Source organism: Mastomys coucha, unplaced genomic scaffold, assembly GCF_008632895.1.
Source record: "Mastomys coucha isolate ucsf_1 unplaced genomic scaffold, UCSF_Mcou_1 pScaffold6, whole genome shotgun sequence".
In the NCBI taxonomy this organism is placed as follows: Eukaryota; Metazoa; Chordata; class Mammalia; order Rodentia; family Muridae; genus Mastomys; species Mastomys coucha.
Genome location: NW_022196912.1, coordinates 91,305,731 through 91,331,558, shown reverse-complemented (window position 1 = coordinate 91,331,558; position 25,828 = coordinate 91,305,731). Strand labels below are relative to the sequence as shown.

Sequence of the window (25,828 nt, the reverse complement as noted above, 5' to 3'; positions counted from 1 at the left end):
GATGATGCTCATATGCATCTTATAATTGGAGTGTCTTAAATGCCAAGGCACATTTAGAACTTCGGAAGCAGAAACACTCCGGTTGAGGGGTGATTTAAGACTCGCAGATGTTGAATGATACAGAGTGGCAGCCTCCAGTTTCCAGAACAGGGAAAAGCTCCTGGAGAACTGGATCTGAAGCCCCATCCTCTCACTCTTCAGGTCATCTGGTGGCCCAGAAGGTCTAGGGTTCCTGACCTTTGGACAGTGGCTTGGAGAGGGGCCTTGCAAGTGCCTCTTACTTGTGTGCATTTATCTTTATGGCATTTTCTAGAAGGATGATTGTTCGAACAGATTTCCAAAGCCATTTATAAAACCAAAGCTTACTAGGAGAATGCCATTACCAATAGGAATATGCTAGCTAACTCTCCATGTAGTATGCATACATATATGCACAGTGCAAAGAGAAAAAGGCAAGATTAGTGTTTCCTCCTTCAGAGTGTGTGTGTGTCTGTGTGTGTGTGCTCAGGAGAACAGATGGAGGCTACAGGATAACCTTGGATAACTTCCCCTAACCCACTTCATCTTGCTTTTTGTGTCAGGGTCTCTCACTGAACCTGCAGCTCACTGATTTGGCAACACTGGCTGGCAATTGCACACGTCTCGAGCGAGCACTGGCATTTATAGCCATGCACCACCACATCTGGCTCTTACACGTGGAGCTAGGGATCTGAACTCAGGTTCATGCTCATGTGGCAGACGCTTTAGCGAGTGAGTCATCTAATCCAGGCTCCAGTCTCTTTTGTGGCTATTTCCCAAAGTTTTTGAAAAACCAAGCCAAAATGTAGCCTAAAGAATACAAGCAGAATGAACTATAATGTACACCATGGTCTAAACAAAAGTTTCTAATCACTGTTGGCATCACATCCTGAAATGTAACCCCATATTACTAATGGCTCTCTCTGAGCTAACTGCAACATGTTATGGGACAAACTGCAAGGCCAGATTCAAGTCACCTGACTCAGTGATGGAGGCTCTGACGAAGCCTGTGGGGACACTTTGGTTTAGGTGCTGGGGTTTCTCTGAACTTAAGGCAGCACTATACCAGGAAGCCTTATCAAGAAGTGGTCAGAAAAATGTCCAGCCATATATAGCCAGCTCCTTCAATTTCTTTCTACCCGGCTGATGCAGTAGTGAAAGGCTTTGGTGCAGTGAGTTACATGGTTGGCTCCACCCACAAAGGGGTGTATATATTATAAGTTTACAAAGTTAGGGTGTGAGGTCGTCTGTGTTTGTGAGACAGATGTCTCGAGCTCAGAGTCCAGGCTGTGGTTGCGGGTGACTCGCCCATGAAGGAATCAGACCCGGAAGGCTACCTGTAGTTGCACACAAGTTCCACACTTGGGGCACTTTGTACTCAGAGTTCACTTGGGTTTGGTTCTGTTTGTATGGAGCAAGCAACCCACCTTGAGGTCATAGAGGAGCTGGAAGCTGCTGGGGGCCTGTGAAGCTCTCTGGACAGCCTGAGCCAGGGCTAAGGCTCCCTGGCCCCCTTCTGCCCAGTGGGTGCACTTGACAGCATCAAAAGCCCCATGTTCTCTGGAGAGGCGGCCGACGAGGTCCAGCTCAGCATCTGTATCTGTCCTGCACAGGAGGGCTTCATGTTAAAGAACGGAAAGTGGCTGGGAGGGAGAGTATGCCTTGCTCAGGCCACTAAAGCCCACGAGGACAACACTCAGTCCTGCCTGCTTTTAAGCTCAGCTCTCTGACCTCTGGCCAGTTACTTTATCTGTACTTATTTGGCTCCTACAAGGGAAAAATGGAAAGAAACACAACAGCGCTGCCCAGGGATTTTATGAGGCTTAGACTGGAATATGTATACAGTATGTGGAACAATCCCAGTGCACCACTGGGAATCAGTAAATACTAGCTTTAAAAATTGCAGCTTCCCATTGCGCTGCGGTGAGGGCATTATTGCAAAACCCTAAACAGTGCGAAAGTGCCGAACAACCCACACAGCTCTTGCACAAACACTTCTAGCTCAATACATTCAACTCTCCCAGCACATCGTCCCACCTGACCCAGAGAAATAGACATTGTGCAGCCTGTGCTCTTCTGTAAGCACAAAGGGCCTGGGGACAACCAAAAAGAACATTTCTTGTCAAGCCTCTGCATTCTTCAAGTTGCTCAGTAGAGAAGAGGGCCCTCAGGAGCAATTGTGACTTCCGGACCACAGTGGCGCGGGAGCTAACGTGTGTCTGTGACACACACGGTGCCTGTCATACCACAAGCTAAACCACAAGCAGTAACCAACAGCAGTTAAGTGAAGAACTAAACGGAGCTAAAAGGCGGCACTGCACTTGCTACCTCCCTATTTATGCCTCACACTTACTTGAACGCGTTCACGGCCACGACGACAGGCACTCCAAACATTCTGGCATTTTCTATTTGTTTCCTCAAGTTACTGAAACCCTTTTCAACCAGGTCCAGGTCCTGTGGAAAAAAAAAAAAAGCAAACGGCTTGTAAGGTCAAAGCAAGCTAACCTGAAAACAGCTGCCTCCTCCGTTTAAGACAGAGACTTGTCACTGCCCCCGGGGGCGTGGCAGGCACACCTGTAATCCCAGCATTCAGCAGGCTGAGGCTGGAGGATAGAGAAATTGAGATGAGCCTGGGTACACAGTGGATCCTTGTCTCAAATCAATAAGCAATGAAAACAGGAAGGTGTGTCTTGGAGCTGGAAGAAGGGAAAGGAGGTAGTGGGCTTCAGGAGGGCCGGTGATGATGCACTTCCCACATATGGCTGGTAGAGGAGGGAGAAGCCGCTCCTGTCTACAGCACTGAAGCTGTGCTACTGCCCCCCGCCACCCCCCAACCCTTGAAAACAGGCAATGGCCTCTTAGTTCTTTGAAGGGGATGAGTCTGATGCCTCTACTTAAATGACACGCACAGCTTGTGTGTTTACTCCCAAGGTGTACAACAAAACCAGACTCTGCTCAGTAGCAGCCATTTGATCAGGACAGAGCCCAGCACAGGACCCACCAACCATAAAGACTGTCAAGTGATAAGTCGGTGAAGTTTCAGAGGATTAAATGAACTCAACCATGAGCCTTCCCAAGGCTAATAAAATAAGGAAATACTATTTGGGATAACCTGGGGCCTGGGCAGGACTGATAACTCAGTGGTTAAGTGTACACTTCCTGTTTTTCCACAGGAAATGAGTTTGGATCCAGTACCCAAGTCAGGCAGTTATTAGTCTATAACTCCAGCTCTATGGCTCATTCTCTTCTGGTCTCTTCAGACACCCTTCTATCCCCCACCCAATGCACGTGCTTGCACGCGGAGACATGTGAATAAAAAAAAAAAAAAAAATCCGGGGCTGGAGAGATGGCTCAGCAGTTAAGGGCACCGGCTGTTCTTACAGGGGGGCCCTAAAACAACCACTTATAATTCTAGTTCCAGGAGATATGATGCCCTCTTCTGCCTCTGAGGGAGCCAGACATGTGTATGGTACACATGCATACATGTAGGTACCTCCCACATATACACAAAAGCCATAGAGGTTAAGAAGAACACCGTAAAAATGATTACTAGAGGCCGAGGCTATAGCTGAGTTGGCAGTGTTTGCTTAGCACGCACGAAGCCCTAAGTTCAACTGTAGCACATGTACCAGCTGTGGTGGCACATGCCCAGGACTCTAGCACTTGACAACACGAAGCAAAGGAGGGACAAAGGATACAGAAGTGGGCAAAACATTCCTGCACATAAATCAGTCTTGGAAATAAGAGTTTGCTCTGGGCAGTGTACTGATAGCCTCACATGTCACTCCCTACAAGTATCCCCACAAAAACTATAAAATCTAAAATTTAAAGGGAAGTAATGAAAGAAACTAGCAGAAATATTACTTATTTAATTAAATACCTTTTATGTATTTTTTATGTGCATTGGTGTTTTGCATGTCTGTGTGTGTGAGGTTGTTAGATCTCCTAGAACCAGCGTTACAGACAGTTGTCAGCCGCCATGTGGGTGCTAGGAACTGAATTCAGGACCTCTGGAAGAGCAGCCACTGCTCTTAATCATTGAGCCATCTCTCTCCAGTCCCTATTTATTTATTTCTTAAAAAATAAAAAGGTTTTTAAAAAATATAATTATTTTGTGTGTATAGGTTTTGCGTGCCTTCACGTCTGTGCACCATGTATATGTAGTGTCTCTGGAAGCCAGAGGAGGGGGTTGGATCCTCTCTGGGACTGGAGTTACAGATGGCTGTGACCCACTACATAGGTACCTGGAATTGAACCCAGGTCATCTGGAAGAATAGCCACTGCTCTTAACCACCGAGCCATTGCTCCAGGCCCCTACTTACTTATTTCCTGACAGGATCTTACTATATTTTCTGGGCTCTTGTGATCCTTCTGCCTCATCTTCTTAAATGTGGGGATTATAGGAGTATGCTATCATTCTTGTCTTGAAATACACCTTAAAGATTTTTTGTTTTTTTTTCACTATGTAGCTCTGGCTGTCCTTGAACTCACAGAGATCTGCCTCCCAAGTGCTTGGATTAAAGACATGTGCCACCAAGAATGGCCACTTGTTATTTTCAAATTACGTTTATTTGTGTGTGTCCCCCACTGTTGCTTATACCATGGCATGAGTGTGAATATCAAAGATCAGTTTGCAGGGGCTGGTTCTTTCCTTCCACTAGGTACGCTCTCCAAAATTTAACTATCTATCTAGATATAGATAGATAGATGGATGGGTGGGTATAGGGTCTCATGTTGCCCAGGCCCGCCTCAGACTTGCTATATAGTCAAGGATTTTGATTCCATTCCTTCCACTTTCCAAGTGTGCCAACACTGACACTCATGCCCTAGCTTGGCTGGCCTTGTGCAGTAGTAGGGATTAAACCCAAAGCTTTGTGCATGCATGACAGTCATACTACCAATGAAGCTATTTCCCTAGTCAAGAGAATATGTACTGTTAAAGGAAACCCATTTCAAAAACTATTCTTAGAGTGTCTAATTTTCTTTTTGTAAAAGGTATATCATTTAAAATACTAAGGTTTTAGGGTAGCATGCATGAGATCCACTTAGTGCTGGATCTGATCCCAGCCCTAAAATCAAAATAAAAAAAAAGTAAGTGCAATGTCAAAATATAAGTATTTTAAAAAATAAGAAGTATGGCTAAGTGTAGTGGCACCACCTTTAATCTCAGCACTCAAGAAGAGGCAAGGGTATGTCTGTGAGTTCAAGGCCAGCCTGGGCTACAGAGTGAGTTCCAGATTAGTCAGAGCTATAAAGTGAGACTGTGTCTCAAGAAAAACCAATAAATAAAGAAAAAATGTGGCTGTCTTCATAGAGACATGTTGGATCATGAGGAAAACCTAGCACTCTGACTTGGAGTTTAGACACCTCAAACAATGGAAAGGGTAGGAAGGCAATCAGCAGGAAACGAGCAGCTGTGATCCCCTTTAACTGTAATCTGACGGTCTAGCGCGCACTCTTGTTTTTACCTCTAGTCACATAAAACAACAATTAATATATAAGACTGACTGAGAACAGTTTTAAATAAGCTGAATTTCTTAAATGAAGACACCAGCTGGGCCAGTTCGGGGCAGTCACTGTAATTAGACACAGGAAAGGCTGTGGGGTAGCAGGAGGGCCAGAGCTGTGAATTCCCCTCCTACGCCTGAATCACACAGATGACCATAAAAGGCAAATCACAGCTCAGAAGACAGGCAGACTCAAGGCACCAACCATCTTTTTTTTCCAGTCAATTTTGCAAACTTCAACTGGGGGGGCCATACACTGACCCTGCACTGCCTGATAATGTAAGAGCCTCCAGAAGGACAGAGAGATTCAATCAATGGTGACAGCAGCTGACCCTGCATCTCATCCAAGAGCCCATCGGTTATGTAATCACTCACAGTGGCCCTAGGGATGTTTATTTGATGGTAAATGATATCAGTATGAAGAAGAAGCAAAAAGAGCTCAGGCCTGCTCTTTGAGCTCCTGCCCAGTAGACCAAATCCATTTACAGAAGATGTGCCTCCAAACTCAACCAGGGCATTTACTGGCTCTGTCTCAGGTCTTTAATTTGGGTTTGGGTTTGCAGAGAGAAAGGTTATTTCTAAAGCTCTCCTTGTGCTTGATTTAAATGGCATTTAGGACTCCTTCGTGACAGTCCAGGGCAGGGCTTCATAACTCCAGCACTGTCATTTTTATTACTGGAATGGGGGTGCCCTACACACCTTGGCTGTTTAACAGCCATCCCTGTCTTCTACCTATCAGATGCCAGTAACACTTCTGGAAGTAGTTGTAACAAGCAGAAATCTAGCTAGGTATGAACTCTCTCTAGCTAGGTATGGGGTGCACACCTCTAATCCTAGCACTGGAGTTCAGGGCCAGCCTAGACTACTTAATAAGACTCCCATCTCTGACAAATAGCAACAAAAAGCTTCCAGATATAGCCTTGTTCCCTGGGAGCAAAACTGCCTACGACTGGTCTAAGGCAATGGCTTTCTGCCATCCTCCGTGAGCCAAATTTACTCACTGCTACTTCCTTAATGTGATTTCCAGTGCTCGGCAGGCTTCTTCCTCCAGCACCCCCAAGGACCTGCCCCACCCCCTTTGTCTTCCACATTAAGACATGCTGATTTAGGATGCGCTTTCCTAGGACAACTGATCAGAAACAACCGTAGTTACCTCTTCTGTGTAAGCCTTGGGAAGAGGCAGTCCAGCGGTGACCTAGAAGAAAGGAACAAAAGTCAGGCATGTTTCCTACTCACGGTTGGAGCTAAAGTAGCGCTTAGTGCACTGTGACAGGCAAGCGGCCGCACGCGCCAGAGAACACACGGCAGCAGCTGAGGCGGTTTCCTGCCCAGCGGACTTTGAGCATGAGCCCATAGAGCCGTGAGCAGTCAGGTGGTTCTTTGTGAGCTGAGATGGGGGGCGGGGGCGGGGGCGACGCAGATGGATGAAAGCCGAGGTAGACAGAAATATGCTTGTGGTGGACCACTGATTCCAGTGAATGAGGCACATACCAGTAGAATGGAAGTAAGAGTGTGCGTGGGGGGAAAACACAGCCATCAGCCCTTAAAGTCACTACTGATGTCTAAGGTCAGGCCTGTAAGGAGCATGGCCGCTCATGCCTCGGCAGGAGGGTGTGGGTGAGCTGTGATGTCAGAACAATGAAGAGGGGAAAACAAGAGCGAGTGTGTGCCCGGACCCCCTAGCACTCAGAAGACAAAGCAGGAGAATCACAACTTAGCAGTTGGAGGCCAACCTGAGCCCAAGAAAAGGGGCTAGGGGCACGATGGCCAGACTTTCTTCCTCTGAGGTAGAGCAGACTTAGAGGTATATATGAACTCTAAAGCAGCTAGCCCACTGTCGCTAGGAGGAAGGGCCTGCGTCCTGATCTGGCTCAACGCTACTGTATGGAACATGCAAAATGGCTCAAGGTTGACCCAGTGGTCATGGTAGGCAACACAGTGATTAAAAAGCCTCTAGCTGGGTCTTCTACTCTTCCGGCCGGAAGACTGAGGTCTGCATGTCCAGTTTATGGTGTTGTGACTCTTGAAAGGCCATGTGGAAGATAAACAGGAAGCAGTGACCTTCCACATAACTTCCCACACGTCTGGCTCCAGGACAGCGCTGGACAGGCGAAGCCTCCTTTCAGGACTGCCAGGTAGAGGCTCAGACTCCCTGGCAGGGTCAACCTTTTTGACTTTGCAACATAATATTGTCACCTACACAGTTCACACTCAAGAACTGCATAATTGAGTTACAAAAAAAAAATTTTCTCCCTCCCTCAAGGGTTTGATGTTTTTAGTGAGTTTAAGGCTTTGTGGGCGTCACTCTTAGCTGTCCTTGGTCACACTGAGGAGTGAGGATGCTGACTGAAGTATATTTGAGACAGGAGTGCTGCGTAGGATCAGAACACAACCCACCTAGCATTCCTAGCAGAAAGGGTTCTCCTAGGTTGGGAAAGTCTAGTCAGGGGCAACTCTGCTAAGGGCTGCCCGAGGCCATGGTGGGGTTAGGAAAATGCCTTAACTGTGGTCAAGAGACCCAAGCCTTCCAGGGGCCCAAGGCCACAACTATTTCTGTAATGGAGCCTTTGCTTTCTCACTGAGTGGACTACGACCTCTCCAAAGGTAACCTGCAGAAGAGAATCCACTGTTTCTAGTGAAGTGGACACAGAAGAGATGGGAAGACTGGACAGTGCCTATATTTTGTTTCAGAACACATAGCAGCTTTTCATTTAAAGTGCTTTTTATGTTAACGTGTAAATCAGTTCTAATTTCAAATATACTAAATATTAATAGCTACAATGTACATAAATAAAAGGTTTTTTTAGGCCTTCAATAATTTTTAAGTGTACAATGAGGTTCTAAAGGCCTGGTAGTAAAATTTTGTCAGGCATATGCAAAGCTGTGGCTCCAATCCCCAGTGTAACCCTGGTGGTTTGAATAGGCACAAGCCTTCGCAGACTTGTGTTTGAATGCTTGACCATAGGGAAAGGGATTATTAGGAGGTGTGGCCTTGTAGGAGGAAGTATGTCACTGTGGAGGTGGGCTTTGAGGTCATTCATGCTCAAGCTACACCCAGTGTGGCACACAGTCACCTCCTGCCTGCAGATCAGGATGTAGAACTCTCAGCTCCTTTTCCAGCACTATGTCTCTGCATTTCACTGAGTCCTACCCATGGTGATAACAGACTAAACCTCTGAAACTGTAAGTCGGCCCTAAGACAGCTTCTCCCACCCCCCTCCTGAAAACAAAGAAGAAAAAAAATCCAAAACACTTGAGATTTGCTATATAAGAATAAATATATGCCACTGCACCATGAAATAGATTCTATTTTGTAGACAAGGGAGGTCTTTGTTCCCTAATACCAATGACTAAGGAGCAGAAATTTAATACTACAATGAACAGTACAAGCAAATTTACATGCTAATCTGAAGAAAAGATGTGAAGCCAGGTATGATACTACATTTAATCCCAGCACTCAGGAGGCAGAGGCAGGAGGAGAAGGAAAGGCAGGAGTGAGGCCTGGTCTACATGGTGAATTCTAGGATAGCCAGGGAGGGATACACAGAGAAACCCTGTCTCAAAAGGCAAGCAAGCAAACAAACAAAAAAAGGGGAGATGGGAAAATACTATAAGTGTTATTTCTAAGCAACAAGAGTTCAGAAGAATATACCAAGTGCAGACTGGAGCTGATCCTGGGTGAGCCCACCCCTTGCCTGGACCAGCCTGAGGTCCTGCCATTCTCCTTCACGGCCTCTGGCAGCCACAACAACTTACTGCAGGCTCCCAGAGCCCTGTCAGCCAAGACTGCTACTCACAAGCTGACTTCTGCTTTAGCTCAGTGCTTGGCTGGCTGGCTGCCAGCAGCAATATTAAGAAGGAAAATTGGATTTGGATTTATAAATAACTGGTTGACACTGTTTATTTTTTTATATCAGAAGGGCCAAGCACAAGCCCTTAGAGGGGATTAGATAGGCAGTCATAAAGACAGTTTGGGTCTCCTCAAAATGCCGCAAGAGGATCTGTCCCTGAGGGTGATATGGCTCGTGTATGGCCACCCCTGGCCTTTGGTACCCTATCCAGCATAAGCATAAATAGGAGCATAGGAACACAGGCAGACCCAGAGACAACTCATGAGATTTCCTTCCTAACAGCCATTCTCCCAGTCCTTGGTCCTCACCGTGGGGCCACCCCCGTGCATCTTAAGAGCCCTGACAGTGGCAACCAGAACCACCACGTGTGGCTGGAGACCAGAATACCGGCACTTGATGTTGAAGAACTTTTCCATTCCTATGTCTGCTCCGAATCCTGCTTCCGTCACTGCAAGGGAGAGGAGCAACTGTAAAATCACCACAGCCACTCTGTGATGGAAGATAACCGCATGGCCGCCCACCGAGGATGCATGAGAACTCACCCACAAAGCCCTCGGGGCCAACCAGCTTGAGTGCAATCCGGTCTGCAATGATGGAGGAGTTCCCGTGTGCAATGTTGGCAAAAGGCCCAGCGTGGACAAACACGGGTGTGCCCTGCGGAGACCATGACGTCATGAGTAAATGCCAACCTGGCTTCACAATGGGGTCACATGAGCCAAAGCTAGGATTTAGCTGGAATTTGAAACCACTCCTTTTCCACAGCAGTGCTGGGAATCAAATTCAGGGCCTTTTGCATACCAAGTAAATGCTCACTCAGCTGCTGACCTACATACCTCCAGCCCCAAAGATATCTATTTTAGTTCAGCAACACCCTCTCACCCCAGCTATAGGACGAAGGAAAGTAAGGAAAGAGATGAGCAGTAGAAAAGGTTTCTATGAGATGGCAAGATGGCTCACTGGATAGAGGAGATTGCCTTGCAGGCTTAGAGAACTGAGTTCAAATCCCAAAGCCCAAGTAAAAGTGCCAGGAGAAAACTGAAGTTGTCCTCTGACTTCTACATGCATGTTGTGGCACACACAATGCTCCCACAACAACAACAACAAAAAAAAAAGTGTCTGATTCTGCAAGGGAAGGTTGCGTTATAATCTCTTGGCTCCAAGTAGAGGAAGTGAATTCTGGACCCAGGAGTTACCCAGCTCACCTCTAAGGTCTGCATGAGGTTGGGCTTGATTGCATCCTTCATCAGCACCGTCAGCGCCCCACTCACACCCTGCAAGACAAGCCCGTGAAGCATCAACTCATGCTAGCAGAAATCCAATCTCTTGAAACCAGAATTAAGCACTCCAGGCTTCTCATTCATTTTAACCATCTTGGAACAATTAGTGCTTACACCTAATCTCAGCCATTCATCTTTATTTCTTATTTTTCCTGGCTGAACTAGGAAGCCACCAGTTATCCTAGCAGGGAGCAGAAGCAGAGTGAGAACGGCTTACGCAAGCAGGTTTCTGAAAAAGCACGGGGCGCTAGAAACAAGCACCTCAGTCAAGCTCTGCTGCTGGCTGATGTGGGGAATCCATTTAGGCCAGTTTAGTGTAGATATGGTACTTCCAACAGCAATGAGTTATTTATAACTCTGGTATCCAAGCAGAAATGGTATAAGTCAAAATCAATGTATGTTTCCCAAAGCGGAAGCCAGAACCCTAGCCAGAAGTCTAATTTTGACTCCCAAATCCAGCTTCCCCTAATAAGGCATCTAATCATCACTAAACAAAACCAGTGGCAAACACGAAGTAAAACTGAGCAATGAACAGTTCTCCTTTATAATCAACATTAATGTGGTTCTAAATTTAAGGTCTGGGTGTTAAAATTTAAAACACATATTAACTGTGAAAACAAAGTTAATATTTTCCTCCCTTTTTCTAAATTTGTCTGCCATCATGCCAGCTATACTGGTGTGTGTTGACACAAATAGTCCTTTGCATTTTTGATCTAAAGCAGGTGAGGTAGTGCACGCTTATGATCTGTTGGTTCTCAACCTGAGAGTTATGACTCCTTGGCAAACCTCAATCTTTAAAAAATATATTATTAGTCATAACTAACCAAATTACAGTTATAAAGTAGTAATAAAAAAGAATTTTATGGTTGGAGGTCAGCACAGTGAAAGCAACTGTATCAAAGGGTCGCAGCATTTGGAAGATTGAGGAGCTTTATTATAATCCCAGGACTTGGGGTTAGGGGGTGGGATGGGGTAGGGCTAAAAACTAGGATTGCTATTGATTTGGGAATTTCCTGGGCTACATGGGCATAGTGGCAGACACTTTTAATCTCAGTACTTGGGAGGCAGAGGCAGGTGGAATTCTGTGAGGTTCAGGCCAGTCTGGTATACATAGTCATACCTACATACATAGCATACCAGGACAGCAAGACATACATAGAGAGACCCTGTCTAAAGAAACAGCAACAACAAAACACCAAACAAACAAGAGACTCAGCTAGAAGGCTATTGGCCAAACTGGCCAATGAGTTCTTCCAAGCCAAGTGCCATTCATGGGAAGGCAAACACTTGGACTCTAGGTGTTCACAGAAACTGTAGTCAGGGCTTGCTCAGAAAGATACTTGCAGGAAGAAGGCATCACTCAAGTCACCTGATGTGGAGAGCGGTAGAGCTGGAGAGGCATTCGCCATGACAAGATGGCGCCTACTTCCGCTGTTGACTCCTGGTAAACAACTGTTTGCGCATGTGCGTAGAATGAAAAGATGCCAAGTCACGGCCCATCCTGGGGCATCACATGGGGTGATGAGCAAACAGCCAATCATGGGCGGACACGCAGCGCTGTAGTGTATATAAGCAGTGCCGATTATTGGCTCGCCCCTTTTTCCCTCTGGATGAGGGCAATAAATGTTTGTTGCAGAAGGATCCTAGTGTCCTTGTGTCTTCTTGTTGGGGAGACGACTGCGCGGGCCACAACCTGGCACTTGTAGCCCATTACAAGAGCCTAACACCACTACTATCATTTACTAAGAAGAACTTTTAAAAATATAAATTTCATAATTTTTGCAATGAGCAAAATCAGTTAATGAGTTAATGGCAACATTCTGAGTAGAGCATGTATCTCTGCTTTTAACAATCACTGAGAGACCCCGGGATGTTAGACACTGCCTGTCACTTACCAGGTCTTCACAACTGATGGGCTCCCCTTTCTTACTGGATGCCACCACCATTTTGCCCAGTCTCTCTCTCATGTCTTCCAGAGAACTAGTGAGGGCCAGGACTGCCATGATTTCACTGGCCACAGAGATATCAAACTGGGCCTGTGGGCAAAGAGATAAAGAAGACCCTTTGTGTCAAACCAGAAGGATGAATATCAGAGGCATCTCTTTTGGCTTAGGCAAATAGCTAACAGGGACGGAACAAAAATAACTAAGTAATTGTCCAACAGTCGAGAAATTTATAATTGTTCACAGGTCTTGAATAATCATTTTTTAAAAGTCAGTGCTCTGCCAGGCAGTGGTAGTGCATGCCTTTAATCTCAGCACTTGGGAGATAGAGGCAGGCAGATTTCTGAGTTCGAGGCCAGCCTGGTCTACAGAGTGAGTTCCAGGACAGCCAGGACTATATGGAGAAACCCTATCTTGAAAAAAAACAAAAACAAAACAAAACAAAAAACAAAACAAAACAAACAAAAAAAGTCAGTGTTCTAGGGGTTGCAGCCCTGGGGCAGAGCACTTGCCCAACATGCACAAAGCCCTGGGCACCTGATCCCCAGCACCTCAGAAAACAGGTGTGGTCGGTGCATGCTTATAATCCCAGCTTACGGAGGAGCAGAGTTCAAAGTCATCCTCAGATAGAATAATAAATTTAAGACCAGTCTGAGCTGCTTGAGACCTAAAAAGCTGTAGCACGACCAGTGAGCTATCATTTTATCCCCATGAAAGCAGCTTAGAATATTGGTTAGTTTCTCTAACACAAAGGGGACAAAACAGGTACTCTTACACTGAGGATATATACAGTCAAACAGACACAGAAAAGAAACATTTTTAATTAATTTATATGCAAGAATATTCACTTGGGGTTCTCCACCTCCAGGAAAGAATGCTGAGGGAAAACCACACAGGTGACACATGGATTTATTGCACAAGCTGTCAAGAGTGCTCCGTGCCACACCCACTCACTTCCATTTTAAAAGGGAGAAGGCAGAACAACACCTGCCGGTGTGGTCGTAGGGGAGGCGATGGAGGAGGATGGAGGCAGTGGGAGCTAGTTCCCATGGAGCAATTACTGGAGATGAACAGTTACCGTGCGTGTGTGGCCTTTCTCTGTTGGAGACTGTCCAATTGTGATCTTCCTCAGGAATCTATCGTTGGTGTCCAACACTACGGTGGAAAGGGAGGGCAGGAACAGTTTTTAAGAGAAGGTACATGAATAAAAGAGTGAGGATATAGTTCAGTGGTAAGGCAGCCTACTAAAGAAAGGGAGGGAGGGAGGGAGAAACACTAGGGTAGATAGCACACACCTGGAACACCAGGACTCTGAGGGCCGAGGCAGGATAATAAATTTAAGGCTTTCTTGGGCTAGGGGGCATGACCCTGTCTCAAAAGTAAACAAATAATTCCATAAAGATGTAAGAACCATAAAGCTAAAGGTGGGAACAGAGTTTAGTATGTGTGCATGCACGTGAGTGTCTGTGTGTGTGTGTTGTTGTTGTTGTCTCAGAAACAATATGACTCTATTATGAAGCTCTGGCAACCCTGGAACTTACTATGTAGACCATATTGGCCTCAAACTTACAGAGATCCCCGTCTCTGCCCTCTGAATGTTGAGATTGAAGGTGTGCATTACCATGTCCACGTTAGCAACAGAGTTTTAAAACAACAAATCTAGTCTAACAATAGTTTTTTTAATACTTGATTTCAAAATGGACTACAAAGCTAGAATACGGTATAAGAGACACGGCCACATGCCAGAAACGCAGAGGGATGGCGCTTAAAGCAAAAGGAATGCAGAGTGGTTAAGCTTCGTCCCTTCTAAAGAATTCAAACAATTATGAAATCTGCACTCTACTTCAAAGCACATTCTCTATCAGCCAAGAAACACAGAGCGACCCAGTTTATGAAAAAGCTGAGGTGTGTACTGTTCTGTGGGTGACTCACTGACCATACACCCACACAAGAGCCGCCAACTCAGACCAAGTGCAAATGCCTTCTAAGTACTCCAGGTCTGTCTCAGGCCTGGCCTCTCCTTAGCACATTCTCTGGTAATGATAGACCACACACCCCCTTGTATAACCTCAGGTAACCTGGGCAGAATGACCACCAGCTGACCCAGACCTCACTTCCCAGGACTCCTTACCCCTCACTGGTTAGTGGACTCCTACTTTTCCTTTCCCTATGTACAGAATCAAAAAAGACATATCTCATCTTTGCTGTGGGTTCACAGAAACAGGCTCCCAGAGCTCTTGGAATGTTAAGGAGATGAAGCACCTCAGGAAGGTATGGTCACTGCAAAGTCAAGCGACTAGAGGGATGTAACTTTCAGCCCCATCCAGAGGAACTGACCACCCCCAGTGTACTGAGGAACAGGTGAAGTTGAAGACCTATAAAAACATCACCATCCCCACTGCTTATATATTTAGTTGTATAAAACAATCACTTTCCAAGCTGGTTAACACATGAAGGCTCAGGGAGGGTGATGCATATAGAGCTTATGTAAGTCTCCAACAGGCTCTTCCCTAATTCCTTCTTTTGTAGCAAACCAATAAACATAAGGAAAGGAAAAAGTAGCCAGATGTGTCACTTCATGCAAAGCTGAGAATCAAGAGTTCAAGGTCAACGTAGGCTACATAGTAAGACACACTCTACACGTGAACCCCAAACACACACGTATACACGCTAAAGGAAATGATTAAACACACACATATACACGCTGAGGGAAATGATTAAACAATGTATTAAATTCTCATAACAGATGGTGAGCTTCCTTCTTCTAAAAATACTGCAGTGGGGTCTGGAGAGACGGCTCCATGGCTGAGAGCACTCATTGCACCTGCAGAAGACCAGGGCTCAGCTTCCAGCAGCCACACGGCAGGCAGCTCATAACCATTCACAGTAACTCCAGTTCCAGAGGATCTCATGCTCTCGCCCAATCTCCTTGGGTACCAGGCTTGGATATGACACTCAAACATGTGTGCAGAAAATAAGTACACACAGTAAGTAAATAAATATATTTAAGAAATTAAAATGGGGCCCAGAGAGGCGGCTCAATGATTAATAGCACTGGCTGCTCTTCCAGAGGATCCGGGTTCAATACCCAGCACCCACATGGCAGCTCACAACTGTCTAGTTCCAGTTCTAGGGGATCTGAAGTCCTCTTCTGGCTTCTGTGGACACTATATACACATGTTAAACAGACATAGATGAAGGTATCCATACACATAAAAATAAAAAAAAATCTACAAAATTTCTTTTAAAGAATGGTACATTGGTGGGTTCACGGCTGTAATTCAGCATTTGAGAGGTGGAGGCAGGAGGTCAGCCCTGGCTACATAGAGAACCCAAAACCAGCCTGAGCTACATGATCAAAACAAACACCAAAAACTCCAAACAAACTGGACATTAACAGTCGCTGTGCCAATAAAAACAAGAAAAGAGTTGGTAAGTTGGCCTTCTGGTGCATTCTGCATGGTTTGATGGATAGAAAATAAAATCCAAAGCTTTGCTCATTGTACTCAGAGAAAACAACATAGGGCAATGAAGTCAGGCAAACGTCTAAAGGCCGAAGGCTGGCGAGTGTGCTCCAGGAGGAGTTAATAAAAGGAGGAATGATTAGTAGGGTGGAGAGATACAGGAAAAATCAAGTCACCAGTGCCAGAGAACTCTCAGAATAAAAGGCACACATGATTCAAGTGATTAGACATCATTTTCCCACTTCATGACACCCAAACTTTCTGCATAAAATTGAAACTTAAGAAATGTTATTTTTGGTTTATGCATGAACTTCCTTGAAATCCTCATTTCAATCAACACTGAACAGACAGACATTCAACCAACCCCACAAAAGGACATCTAAAATGCAGCTAAGAAGGCTGACAAGCAAAGCAAAGGATATGACCATTCTGGACAAGCATCGTGGGGGTGGGAGAGACATGGGGCTACCAAAGCACAGGGGGTGGGCAGCCTGGGCTGGGCAGCCTGGGCTGGGTACACACCTCTCTGCCATGTTATGGTTTCTGGATCGATATCCAGTCTTGCAAATCTGTTTATCTCATCATCTGTCAGCGTGGTGGGGTCAGTCTTCTCAATGCCTAGCCTCTGAAAAGAAAGGAAATTAAAACACAAAATAAGACAAGAGCCGGCACTCGGGAGGCAGAGGCAGACAGATCTCTGAGTTTGAGGCAGTCTGGCCTACACAGTGTATTCCAAGACATCCAGGGCTACACAGCCAGACCCCGTCTCAACAAACCAAACCAAAACTAAAACAAGAGCATTCATCCATCCATCCATTCATTCCTCTGCTTCCTGATTACAGATGTGATGTTACCAGCTGCTTCAAGCCCCCGCTGCTTCAGCCTCCCCACTATGATGGACTGTATTTTGAACTGTAAACTAATATAACCCCCTACCCCACCCCCCAAAAGACAAAACAGAGAAGCATACTTTTTTTTTAAATTGACCTTTATCAAGGACTATAAATGAATCCAGCCGGTCACATGCCCTTGGAATGCCACCATCTTAAACCCAGAAGAGAAAACTGTGACCGATCTCCTGGCTAAGCCGAGAGGCTGTTTCCTGGGCCCACTTGGTATGTCTGCTTCTGTAACTGAGCTCCAGAGACTTCCCTCAACCTGGCCCAAACAGCCCCAACCAAGATTTATTACAATGCATTTCTGGATTCACTAAATATATTGAAATGAAAAGCAATATGCACAGCTTTAAAAATCAGACTGAGAAGCCCAAGAAAACCAATTGAAGTCAAATTTTAGGAAAGGCAAATCTGAGCAACAATCAATGAAAAAAAATCAATTTAAACTCTTTTACATGCTTTTCTGTGGCTCAATACTTTCGCTGGTTTCTTACACAAAAAAGGTTTTTATTTTTTTTTTTCCTTACAGAAGTTAGGTACTTTTAAATTTTATTTAGTGTCTACAAGGGTCACTTCTTAAAATGGAAAACGCTTATCAAACAATCCCCTTCTCATTTTCGGCAGACAGGAGCCCCAGCAAAACCCTTTCTTTTCCTTTCCTCTCCCCTCTCCTTTCCTTTGAGACAGGGTTTCTGTGTAGCTCTGGCTATCTATCCTGGAACTTGCTCTGTAGACCAGGCTGGCCTTCCACTCAGAGATCTGCCTGCCTCCCGAGAGCTGGGATTAAGGCGTGTGCCCCAACTGCATGAGAACTTGCAAACCTCAGATGTCCCATGAGCCTAGAACTTGCCGCTGTTCAAAGAAACCCACAAACAGCTGTGTCACCCTGCTAACAACCTGCTGTTGGAGGTGACAGCCAGTCTCAACTGTCAATTTGATGAGGTCTAGAACCACTGGGAAGATAGGCCCTTGGGCATGCCCATGGGGAATGCATCATGATTAAGTTCATGAAGGTGAGAAGACCACACACCCACTGTGGGTGATATGTTGTGAGTTGTGAGTCTGCATTGTATAAAAAATGAAAAAGGGAGCTAAGCAAACACTCTTTCTCTGTTTCTCCACTGAGGATACAATGGGACCAGCTGCCTTATGCTCCACCTGCTGGGACTTCTTCACCATGATGGGCTATCATTTCCTACAGTGAGCCAAAATCGAGCCTTCTTTCTTCAGTTGCTTTTGTCTGAGTATTTTTCATCATAGCCACAGGAAGAGTAACTAAGGCAGAAACCCGCTTCTGACTGAGCCCTCAACTGTCAATTTGATGAGGTCTAGAACCACCTGGAAGACAGGCCCTTGGGCATGCGTCATGATTAAGTTCATGAAGGTGAGAAGACCAGAGAAAACTCTCTGTACCTGGGCATGGTGGCACACACCTTCAGTTCCAGGACGTGGAGGCAGAGGCAGGTGTCTCTGTGACTTTGAGGCCAGCCTGGTTTACACAGAGAGTTCCAGAACAGCCAGGGCTATACGGTGAGACTCCATCTCAAACACAGGCACCCGCCACCCCCACAACCCTCACCATGGAAGCAGCAAGTACGCAGGAGAGTGCCTGGGAGAGAGGGACAGAAACCCAGGCTCTAGTTAGATCCCTGTAAAGGGAACTGCAGCACCCAGAAACATCTCTAGATCTAATTTCCTTGAGTGAACTGTCCCTTCTCCCTACTGACAAGAGGAGGTCCCTTTATAAACGGAAGGGTAACAGATCACCTGCTCCTCCCATGGTACCCCAGCACACCACGGAATACGGCTTTGTCATGATGGGGTAACACTTGATGGACCCAAAGCACAGGTTTCAGGGGAGGCGTAAAAAGACAAGCCAAGGAATATCAAACTGCTTGAAAACTAGCTAGTGTATTCTCAACAAAAACTGTTGTGGTGGGCGACAAAAACCACAAACAAAAACCCAGATACAAAAATTATCAACAGAGTTGTAAGTAGAGCAGCATGTAAACACCGTATCTGGGTAAAGAAACCTCCATGGTTATTCCTGCAGCAGCAAAACACAGAGGACCCAGGTTCAGGGGCCAGCACCCACATGGCAGCTCACAAATGTCTGGAACTCCAGGTCCAGGGGACCGGATGCTCTTTTCTTGCCTCCAAGGACGCACGCACGCACTCACTCACACATGCATCCATGAACTAAATAAATATCAAAACCAACCAACCAAAATCCCACAAAGCTTCAGGGTTTGGGATGTAGCTCAGTAGGAGCTTAGGAAGCACGAGAGCCCAGTGTACTCCTGAATAGCAGAGGAAAAGGTAGGTGGCAAAGAATTAAAAATAAACTGAACAGAACTGTTGATAAGCAGCACACACCATTCAGCGAGTGCTTATATGTGCACATATACACACATATAAACCATTTCCTTACTCCAATAGAATCTATCACACATGGACACCCCTGTGCTATTCCTTTATAGTTACACCATCCCTGGGCCATGACTCTTGGCATAGACCAGTCTGATGTTCTGTCTCACGGAAGATAAATGGAAGCACAGCCTATGACCTTCTGATACTGGCTTCTTTGATTAGATGTAATGCCTTTGAGAGTCAACCAAGTCGCTGTGCCTTTCAGCAGCTCATTTCTTTTTATTGCACAGATGTACCGCAATTTGTTTAACCATTCATCCATTGAAGAACACTGAAGATTTTTCTCACTTTGGGGAGATTATTAATAGAGTCATTAAAACATGTATGCATGGGTTTTTGTGTGACTGCCAAATTTCATTTTTTCATGTAAAAAAATCAAAGACAGGAATTACTAAGGTATGTGGTAAAAATATGTGTTTGCGGACTATTTAGGTTTGAGTAGAATATTCAGAATGTTAATGCACTTGCTTCAATAGCCCAATGACCTGAGTTCAATTCCTTAAACCTAGGTAAAGCCAGATGTGGTGTGCACATCTATAAACCCAGCACTCCTACACAAGACAGAAAGAGACTAGAGAATGATATTCTACATAGCAGCAGAAACCAGAGACATGCTGCCACAACAAATTAGAAATTAAGGACTGACTCCCAAAAGTTGTCCTCTAATCTCTACATAGTACTGTGACCCACACATGCCTACATTTAACACATATAAATATTTTTACACGGCTATGTATATACTATAGAAATTCAAATAAAACACAGAAGTCACTAGTACTCTCAGAGTCCTTTATCTATGTAGGGCGAGCATTAATAAGCTCCTTTTGTCCTCAAGATCTCAGGCTAGGGAGAGCAGGGATTCAAACTCCAGAAGCTGCACATCTCCACGACGGCGTCCTCAATCTTCACATTAAAAAGCCTCCGTCCTCTCTTCTTAGCGGAGGACTAATTGCTAGCTGTATTTACTATACAATCAATCACTATAATTTATAAAGGAATGAGGGAAACCTCTGCCTCCAATCTTTGTTATCTTTAATTAAATTTCTTATGGCATCATCTATCAAGTAGGCAAAAGCTTACCCGTAACCTGCGGATTTGAATGTCAGAAAACTTTCTTACTCCATTTACTGAAGGTACCAGACGATTAAAGAGAGCCTTAAAGAAAGAGAAGAGCTTTAGATGAGGGGGTCCTACTGTCATGGCACCTGCATCAGCACCCAAGGGACCAGCACTAATTCAGGTACTGCCCCTGCCCCCGCCCCCCCATCCTACCTTGTCTGTCTGGGTTAGCTCATGGAATATCCGAGCATCGATGGCAGCAGCCACAAGGTTGTTAGCAGCAGTGATGGCGTGGATATCACCAGTGAGGTGGAGATTAAACTAGAAAAGAGCAGAAGCCATAGCAGCCTCTAGCAGCTCTGCCTTTCCAACCTGCAGCCTCCCACAACCAACTCAATCTCTGCACTAACACCAGTGGGTGCTGGCTGGAGCGCCGCTCGTGGACAGGCTCACGAGTGGGCTTCGATATGCCAAGCAAATGCTTGACACCCTTAAGAGGCTGAGGGAGGACTGCCACCAGATCCAGGCCAGCCTGAATGAACTACACGGTGAATACTGAAGAAAAACCAATGCCCAGCTATCTGGCCCTTGAAACAACTCCCAGGGAAGGATTTAGCAGTTCTCCACATAAGTGTGCAGAGAGCAGAGCACCCCCCTCGCTGCTCCCCCTCCTGCCCCTCATTCACTCCCACCCTCCCACCCCTGCCAAGATCAGAGGCTGCACCGTCTCCTCTGGGTTCCCGCACTGCTCCTGAATCCCCCAGGCCCCTGACACTGGAGACCATGCGGCATGTGTTTGCTGGCTTAAAATGATTATCCCCATCGAAGGGTAGAGCCTGAGTCCAAGCTGTTGTCTCAAGTCAACAAATAAAGATTTTGTTTTGTTTTTTGTTATTTTCAAGACAGGGTTTCTCTGTGTAGCCCTGGCTGTCCTGGAACTCACTCTGTAGACCAGGCTGGCCTTGAACTCAGAAATCCTCCTGCCTCTGCCTCCCAAGTGCTGAGATTAAAGGTGTGTGCCACCACCACCACCCGGCTTTTTTATTTGTTTAATATACTGTTCCTGCCAAAAAAACAAGTGGAGTTCACACTAAGCATTTAGAAAAAAAAAAAAAAATCTCATCTCTGGAAAGGAAAATCTATCATACAGGGTAGGGCTCAGGCAAACCCTGGCTGCTTCACCTCTTCCATAGGAATGACCTGGGAATAGCCGCCTCCTGCAGCGCCACCTAGGGGACAGAGCAACAGCAGGCACTCAGGTTAACTTGCTTCTCCATGAATTGGAATCCAAAGACCAACAAACCCATTTTCATAACTACTAAGCAAATTATTTGTTTACTCTTTCCAGTCACTTGGACAGATGTGAGCAAGTGTTTTCTAATTTCCTGTACTGCACCGAAACACTTGATCAGGTTCGTGCTGAATAGGCTCTCAATTGAAATCGGAGTGGAAATGACAGAACCATGCACACACACATACATACCTACTCATTATCTTTAGAAGCAGGTTCCCCGTGATTCCTAACATGTTAAAAACCCCGATGACAGCTACATAAAGGCAAGCCAGTGTAATTTCCTACTCACAAAGCTACTCTAGCTTCCAGAAAAGGAATCTTGAAGGCACACACCGAACAGACACCCAACTCTTCTAGAACAGAAGATCGAGATCAGAAAACAGCTGAACCGAGAGGGTTCTGTGGCCCATGTGGCCAAGATGTCCGGGATGCCATCACATCAGTTAAGATAAGCGTCAGCGGGAAAGAATAGGTTTCATTTTCGTGAGGAAGACAACACAAGGAGGAAAATTCAATAGGAGGAAAGGCAACAATGGGTTCTCGAATGGGAATAAGGGACAAGGCTCCTGGAGTCAAAAGGGGGATTATTCTAACAAGCTCAAAGGTGGGGCACAGAGGTACATAATTCCAGCATTCAGGAGGCAGGAAGGCTGTAAATAGGTCAACCTGGGCTACACAGAGTGTTCCAGCGCAGCCTGAACTACCTGGGAAGACCTTGTCTCAAAGACAAAAGAAAGCTAACAAACAGAAGAAAGTCAGACCTGGCAGGAGGCAAGAGGTGTGCCTGCTGAGAACATTTCCATTAATTACTGGAACCAGCAGAACATGATACCTTGTCAGCTAGCAAATGAAAAAGCCGCCTCTAAGAACATATTATAATTAATAAAAACAGTTCCAATTAAAAGAATATGTTTTGAAAGTAGAAGCAAAGCTGTCTAGGAAAACAGAGAGGAGCAATGGGAGGGGGAGGAGAAGGCAGGATGCTGGGGTTTGCGGTGTGCAATGCACACATGTGTGAAGGCACCATCATGTAGCACAGCACCATGTACATTGAAGATGTGCAGTGGAAGCTAAGACAAACGCAGTGTGTGCCTAGTCCCTTGATGGTCTTAATTTAATCTCAACCAATGTATGCAAAATAAGTATATAAAGTCAATAAATAACATAAAGAAAAAAAAGAGCGCCACTACAGAAGCATAGTGACAGAAACTAAGAGGTTAAATATGGTGATCCAGTGGCCTCACCTAGTGAGAAAGCTGAGTGGGGTAACACACTGCCACGCCTGACAAGCTGAGTTTGATCTCTAGGATCTATATGGTGGAAGGAGAGAATAACCTTAGCAGGTTGTCCTCTGACCACCACATATAGGCTGAGGTATGACCAAGTCACTCACTCTCTCACTCACTCACTCACTCCCAGCCAGCTAACTAACTAACTAACTAACTAACTAACTAACTAACTAACTGTGTGATGGAGCCTTTAACCAAATTACCAGTAAAGTTGCACTGCTGCTATCAAAAACGATGATATCTCGTGAGAGGAGAAAATGACGAAAACACAAAGCGCTTAGCACAGGACCTAGCAGAAAGCATTCACTAAATGAAGGCAGGCTTTTCTCATTCCAGACAGGGAGACATCTGTGTGGCTGGACTATTTCAGTGTAAGCCTGGACCAGCGGCTATGATTTTCTTTGCTGCTACTATGACAGCGGAGTGGATATCAGGGTCAAATAAAAGCCCTTTGAACTCCATTTTACACATCCCGAGAATCTCTGTGTATGTCAAAGTGATAGACTTGGAGTAACGACGAAAGCTTTCCTCAAATGCACCACAATACAAATGTCTAAAGCAAATGTTCCATCTACCTAAACTAGCCAAAGGCCCCTTGGGTGAAGAATCAGTCTGGGAAGACTAAAGGAAAGGCAGGGGAGGCAGGTGCGTCTGGCCACGAGTACCTTTTATCCCGAAGGTGGGGCCCTGCGAAGGCTGTCGCACACACGCAAAGACATTCTGATGCAGGTGGGCACCGAGGGCTTGCACCAGCCCGATCGTGGTTGTGCTTTTCCCTTCTCCCAGGGGCGTTGGAGTAATTCTTCAAGAACAGAGCAAGAGGCAGCAGAATTAATGTCACCCGAGTCACTGCACAGTCTGATAATAATCTAATCTAAATAATAAGAACAAGGGGCTGGCAGGATGGCTCAGTGGTCAAGGGCACTCGGTGCTCTTCAAGAGGACAGAGTTCGGGTCCCAGCATCCATGTACCTAACAAGCCACTTAAGCTTAAGTTAGCCCCAGGGGAGTCTTACATGCTCTTTTGGATTCTACAGGCAAGTATATGTGTGTGCACGCGCACACACACACACACACACACACACACACACACCAAAAAGATTTAAAAAAAAAAGAAAGAAAGAAAAAGAGAAAAAGAACAGAAGACTTGAGAGGGGCTGGCGAGATGGCTTAGTGAGTAAAAGCACTGACTGCTCTTCTGAAGATCCTGAGTTCAAATCCCAGCAATCACATGGTGGCTCACAACCACCCGTAATGAGATCTGACACCCTCTTCTGGTGCGTCTGAAGACAGCTACAGTGCACTTATGTATAATAATAAATAAATCTTTAAAAAAAAAAAAAGCCCTGAGAGATCTTTGCTGAGTCCCAGTTGTAATTTTCTTTTTCTCTTTTTAAAAACGAGCTATTTATTATTGTATCTTAGTACACTGTAGTTGTCTTCAGACACCTGAGAAGAGGGTGCCAGATCTCATTATGGATGATTGTAAGCCACCATGTGGTTGCTGGGATTTGAACTCAGGACCTTTGGAAGAGCAGTCAGTGCTCTTAACCGCTGAGCCATCTCTCCAGCCCCTAAGATTTATTTATTTATTATGTATATAGCATTCTACCTGCATGTATGTCTGCAGGCTAGAAGAGGGCATCAGATCCCATTACAGATGGTTGTGAGCCACCATGTGGTTGCTGGGAATCGAACTCAGGACCTCTGGAAGAACAGACTGTGTTCTTAACCCCTGAGCCATCTCTCCAGCCCTAGTTGTCATTTTCAAAATCATTAAAAACAAAAAGGAGCATCTCTGAGGAGATGCCTCCAGCCTGACAGCCTTAGAGTCTGCGTGTCATCCAGAACTCATCTAGAGGTGGCACGCAAGAACCAGCTCTACAGAACTGTCCTCCCGCTTCCACACTTGCATCCCTGCATGTAGACATCATTTACATACACAATAATAATAAATAAACTGACACTTGACCCTGATGCCCCATGATTTTAAGTTCTTTTCCAAAAAATTGACAGTAAGTTTTATTTTACGTGCATGGGTTTTTGGTTTTTGTTTTTGTTTTTTTGTTTTTTGTTTTTTGTCTGCATGTCCACAATACGCAGTGCCTGAGGAGGTCAGAGAGGGCATCAGGTTCCTCGGGGCTGGAGTTAGAGACAGCTGTGGGTGCTGGGATTCAAACCCTGGTCCTCAGGAAAAGCAGCCTAGGCTCTTAATCACCAAGCCATCTCTTCAGCCCTGTCCCCCACTTTACAAAAAGATGTTTTTATTTTATGTATGCAAGTGTTTTACCTCATGCATGTAAGTATACCACATGCATGCCTGGTGCCCTCAGAGGCCATCAGATCCCCTGGAGTCAATCACTTCTTTAGGAGTCTGTGGGTACCCACACTTACACTCCTGCAAACACATGCACTCCTGCACATAATTTAAAACAAAGATGAAACCTTAAAACAACAACCAAAAAGACTAAGCTGATGGCTCTTCCACACATGTGCAAATGCCTCACTGTTCTGTAAGAACGGACCTGCGGCTGGATGTGAAGCCTGCCGGCACCAGAACCTACATACCCAGTCACCACAACGTATTTCCCATCTGGCTGATGCTTCAGGCGATCGAGTGCCGACAGCAGGACTTTGGCCTTCGTTTCCCCGTACAGCTCCACCTCTTCTGTGCGCAGCCCGACTTCTCGGGCCAGGTGACCAATGAGCTTTGCTTTGCAAGATCGTGATATGGCAATGTCACTTTAAAAACACAAGGATGGGTGTCACTCTTTAGTCACCGCATTTAGTGAACCCCACA

The 25,828-nt window shown here is 45.6% G+C and overlaps 1 protein-coding gene across 1 annotated transcript in view; it reads right to left on the bottom strand.

The window, feature by feature from the left end:
• Mthfd1 (methylenetetrahydrofolate dehydrogenase, cyclohydrolase and formyltetrahydrofolate synthetase 1) overlaps positions 1-25,828 on the bottom strand; it is a 71,995-nt gene that overhangs the window by 7,949 nt on the left and 38,218 nt on the right. The window contains exons 11-24 of the mRNA XM_031356422.1: positions 25,597-25,770; positions 23,694-23,830; positions 21,628-21,674; positions 20,659-20,766; positions 20,467-20,541; positions 16,583-16,685; positions 13,675-13,751; positions 12,549-12,689; positions 10,579-10,647; positions 9,919-10,030; positions 9,685-9,824; positions 6,679-6,720; positions 2,372-2,472; positions 1,446-1,623 (exon numbers count right to left, since the gene is read on the bottom strand). Of these exons, the coding sequence (XP_031212282.1) occupies positions 1,446-1,623; positions 2,372-2,472; positions 6,679-6,720; positions 9,685-9,824; positions 9,919-10,030; positions 10,579-10,647; positions 12,549-12,689; positions 13,675-13,751; positions 16,583-16,685; positions 20,467-20,541; positions 20,659-20,766; positions 21,628-21,674; positions 23,694-23,830; positions 25,597-25,770 (1,504 nt within the window). The remainder of the gene's footprint in view (positions 1-1,445; positions 1,624-2,371; positions 2,473-6,678; positions 6,721-9,684; positions 9,825-9,918; positions 10,031-10,578; positions 10,648-12,548; positions 12,690-13,674; positions 13,752-16,582; positions 16,686-20,466; positions 20,542-20,658; positions 20,767-21,627; positions 21,675-23,693; positions 23,831-25,596; positions 25,771-25,828) is intronic.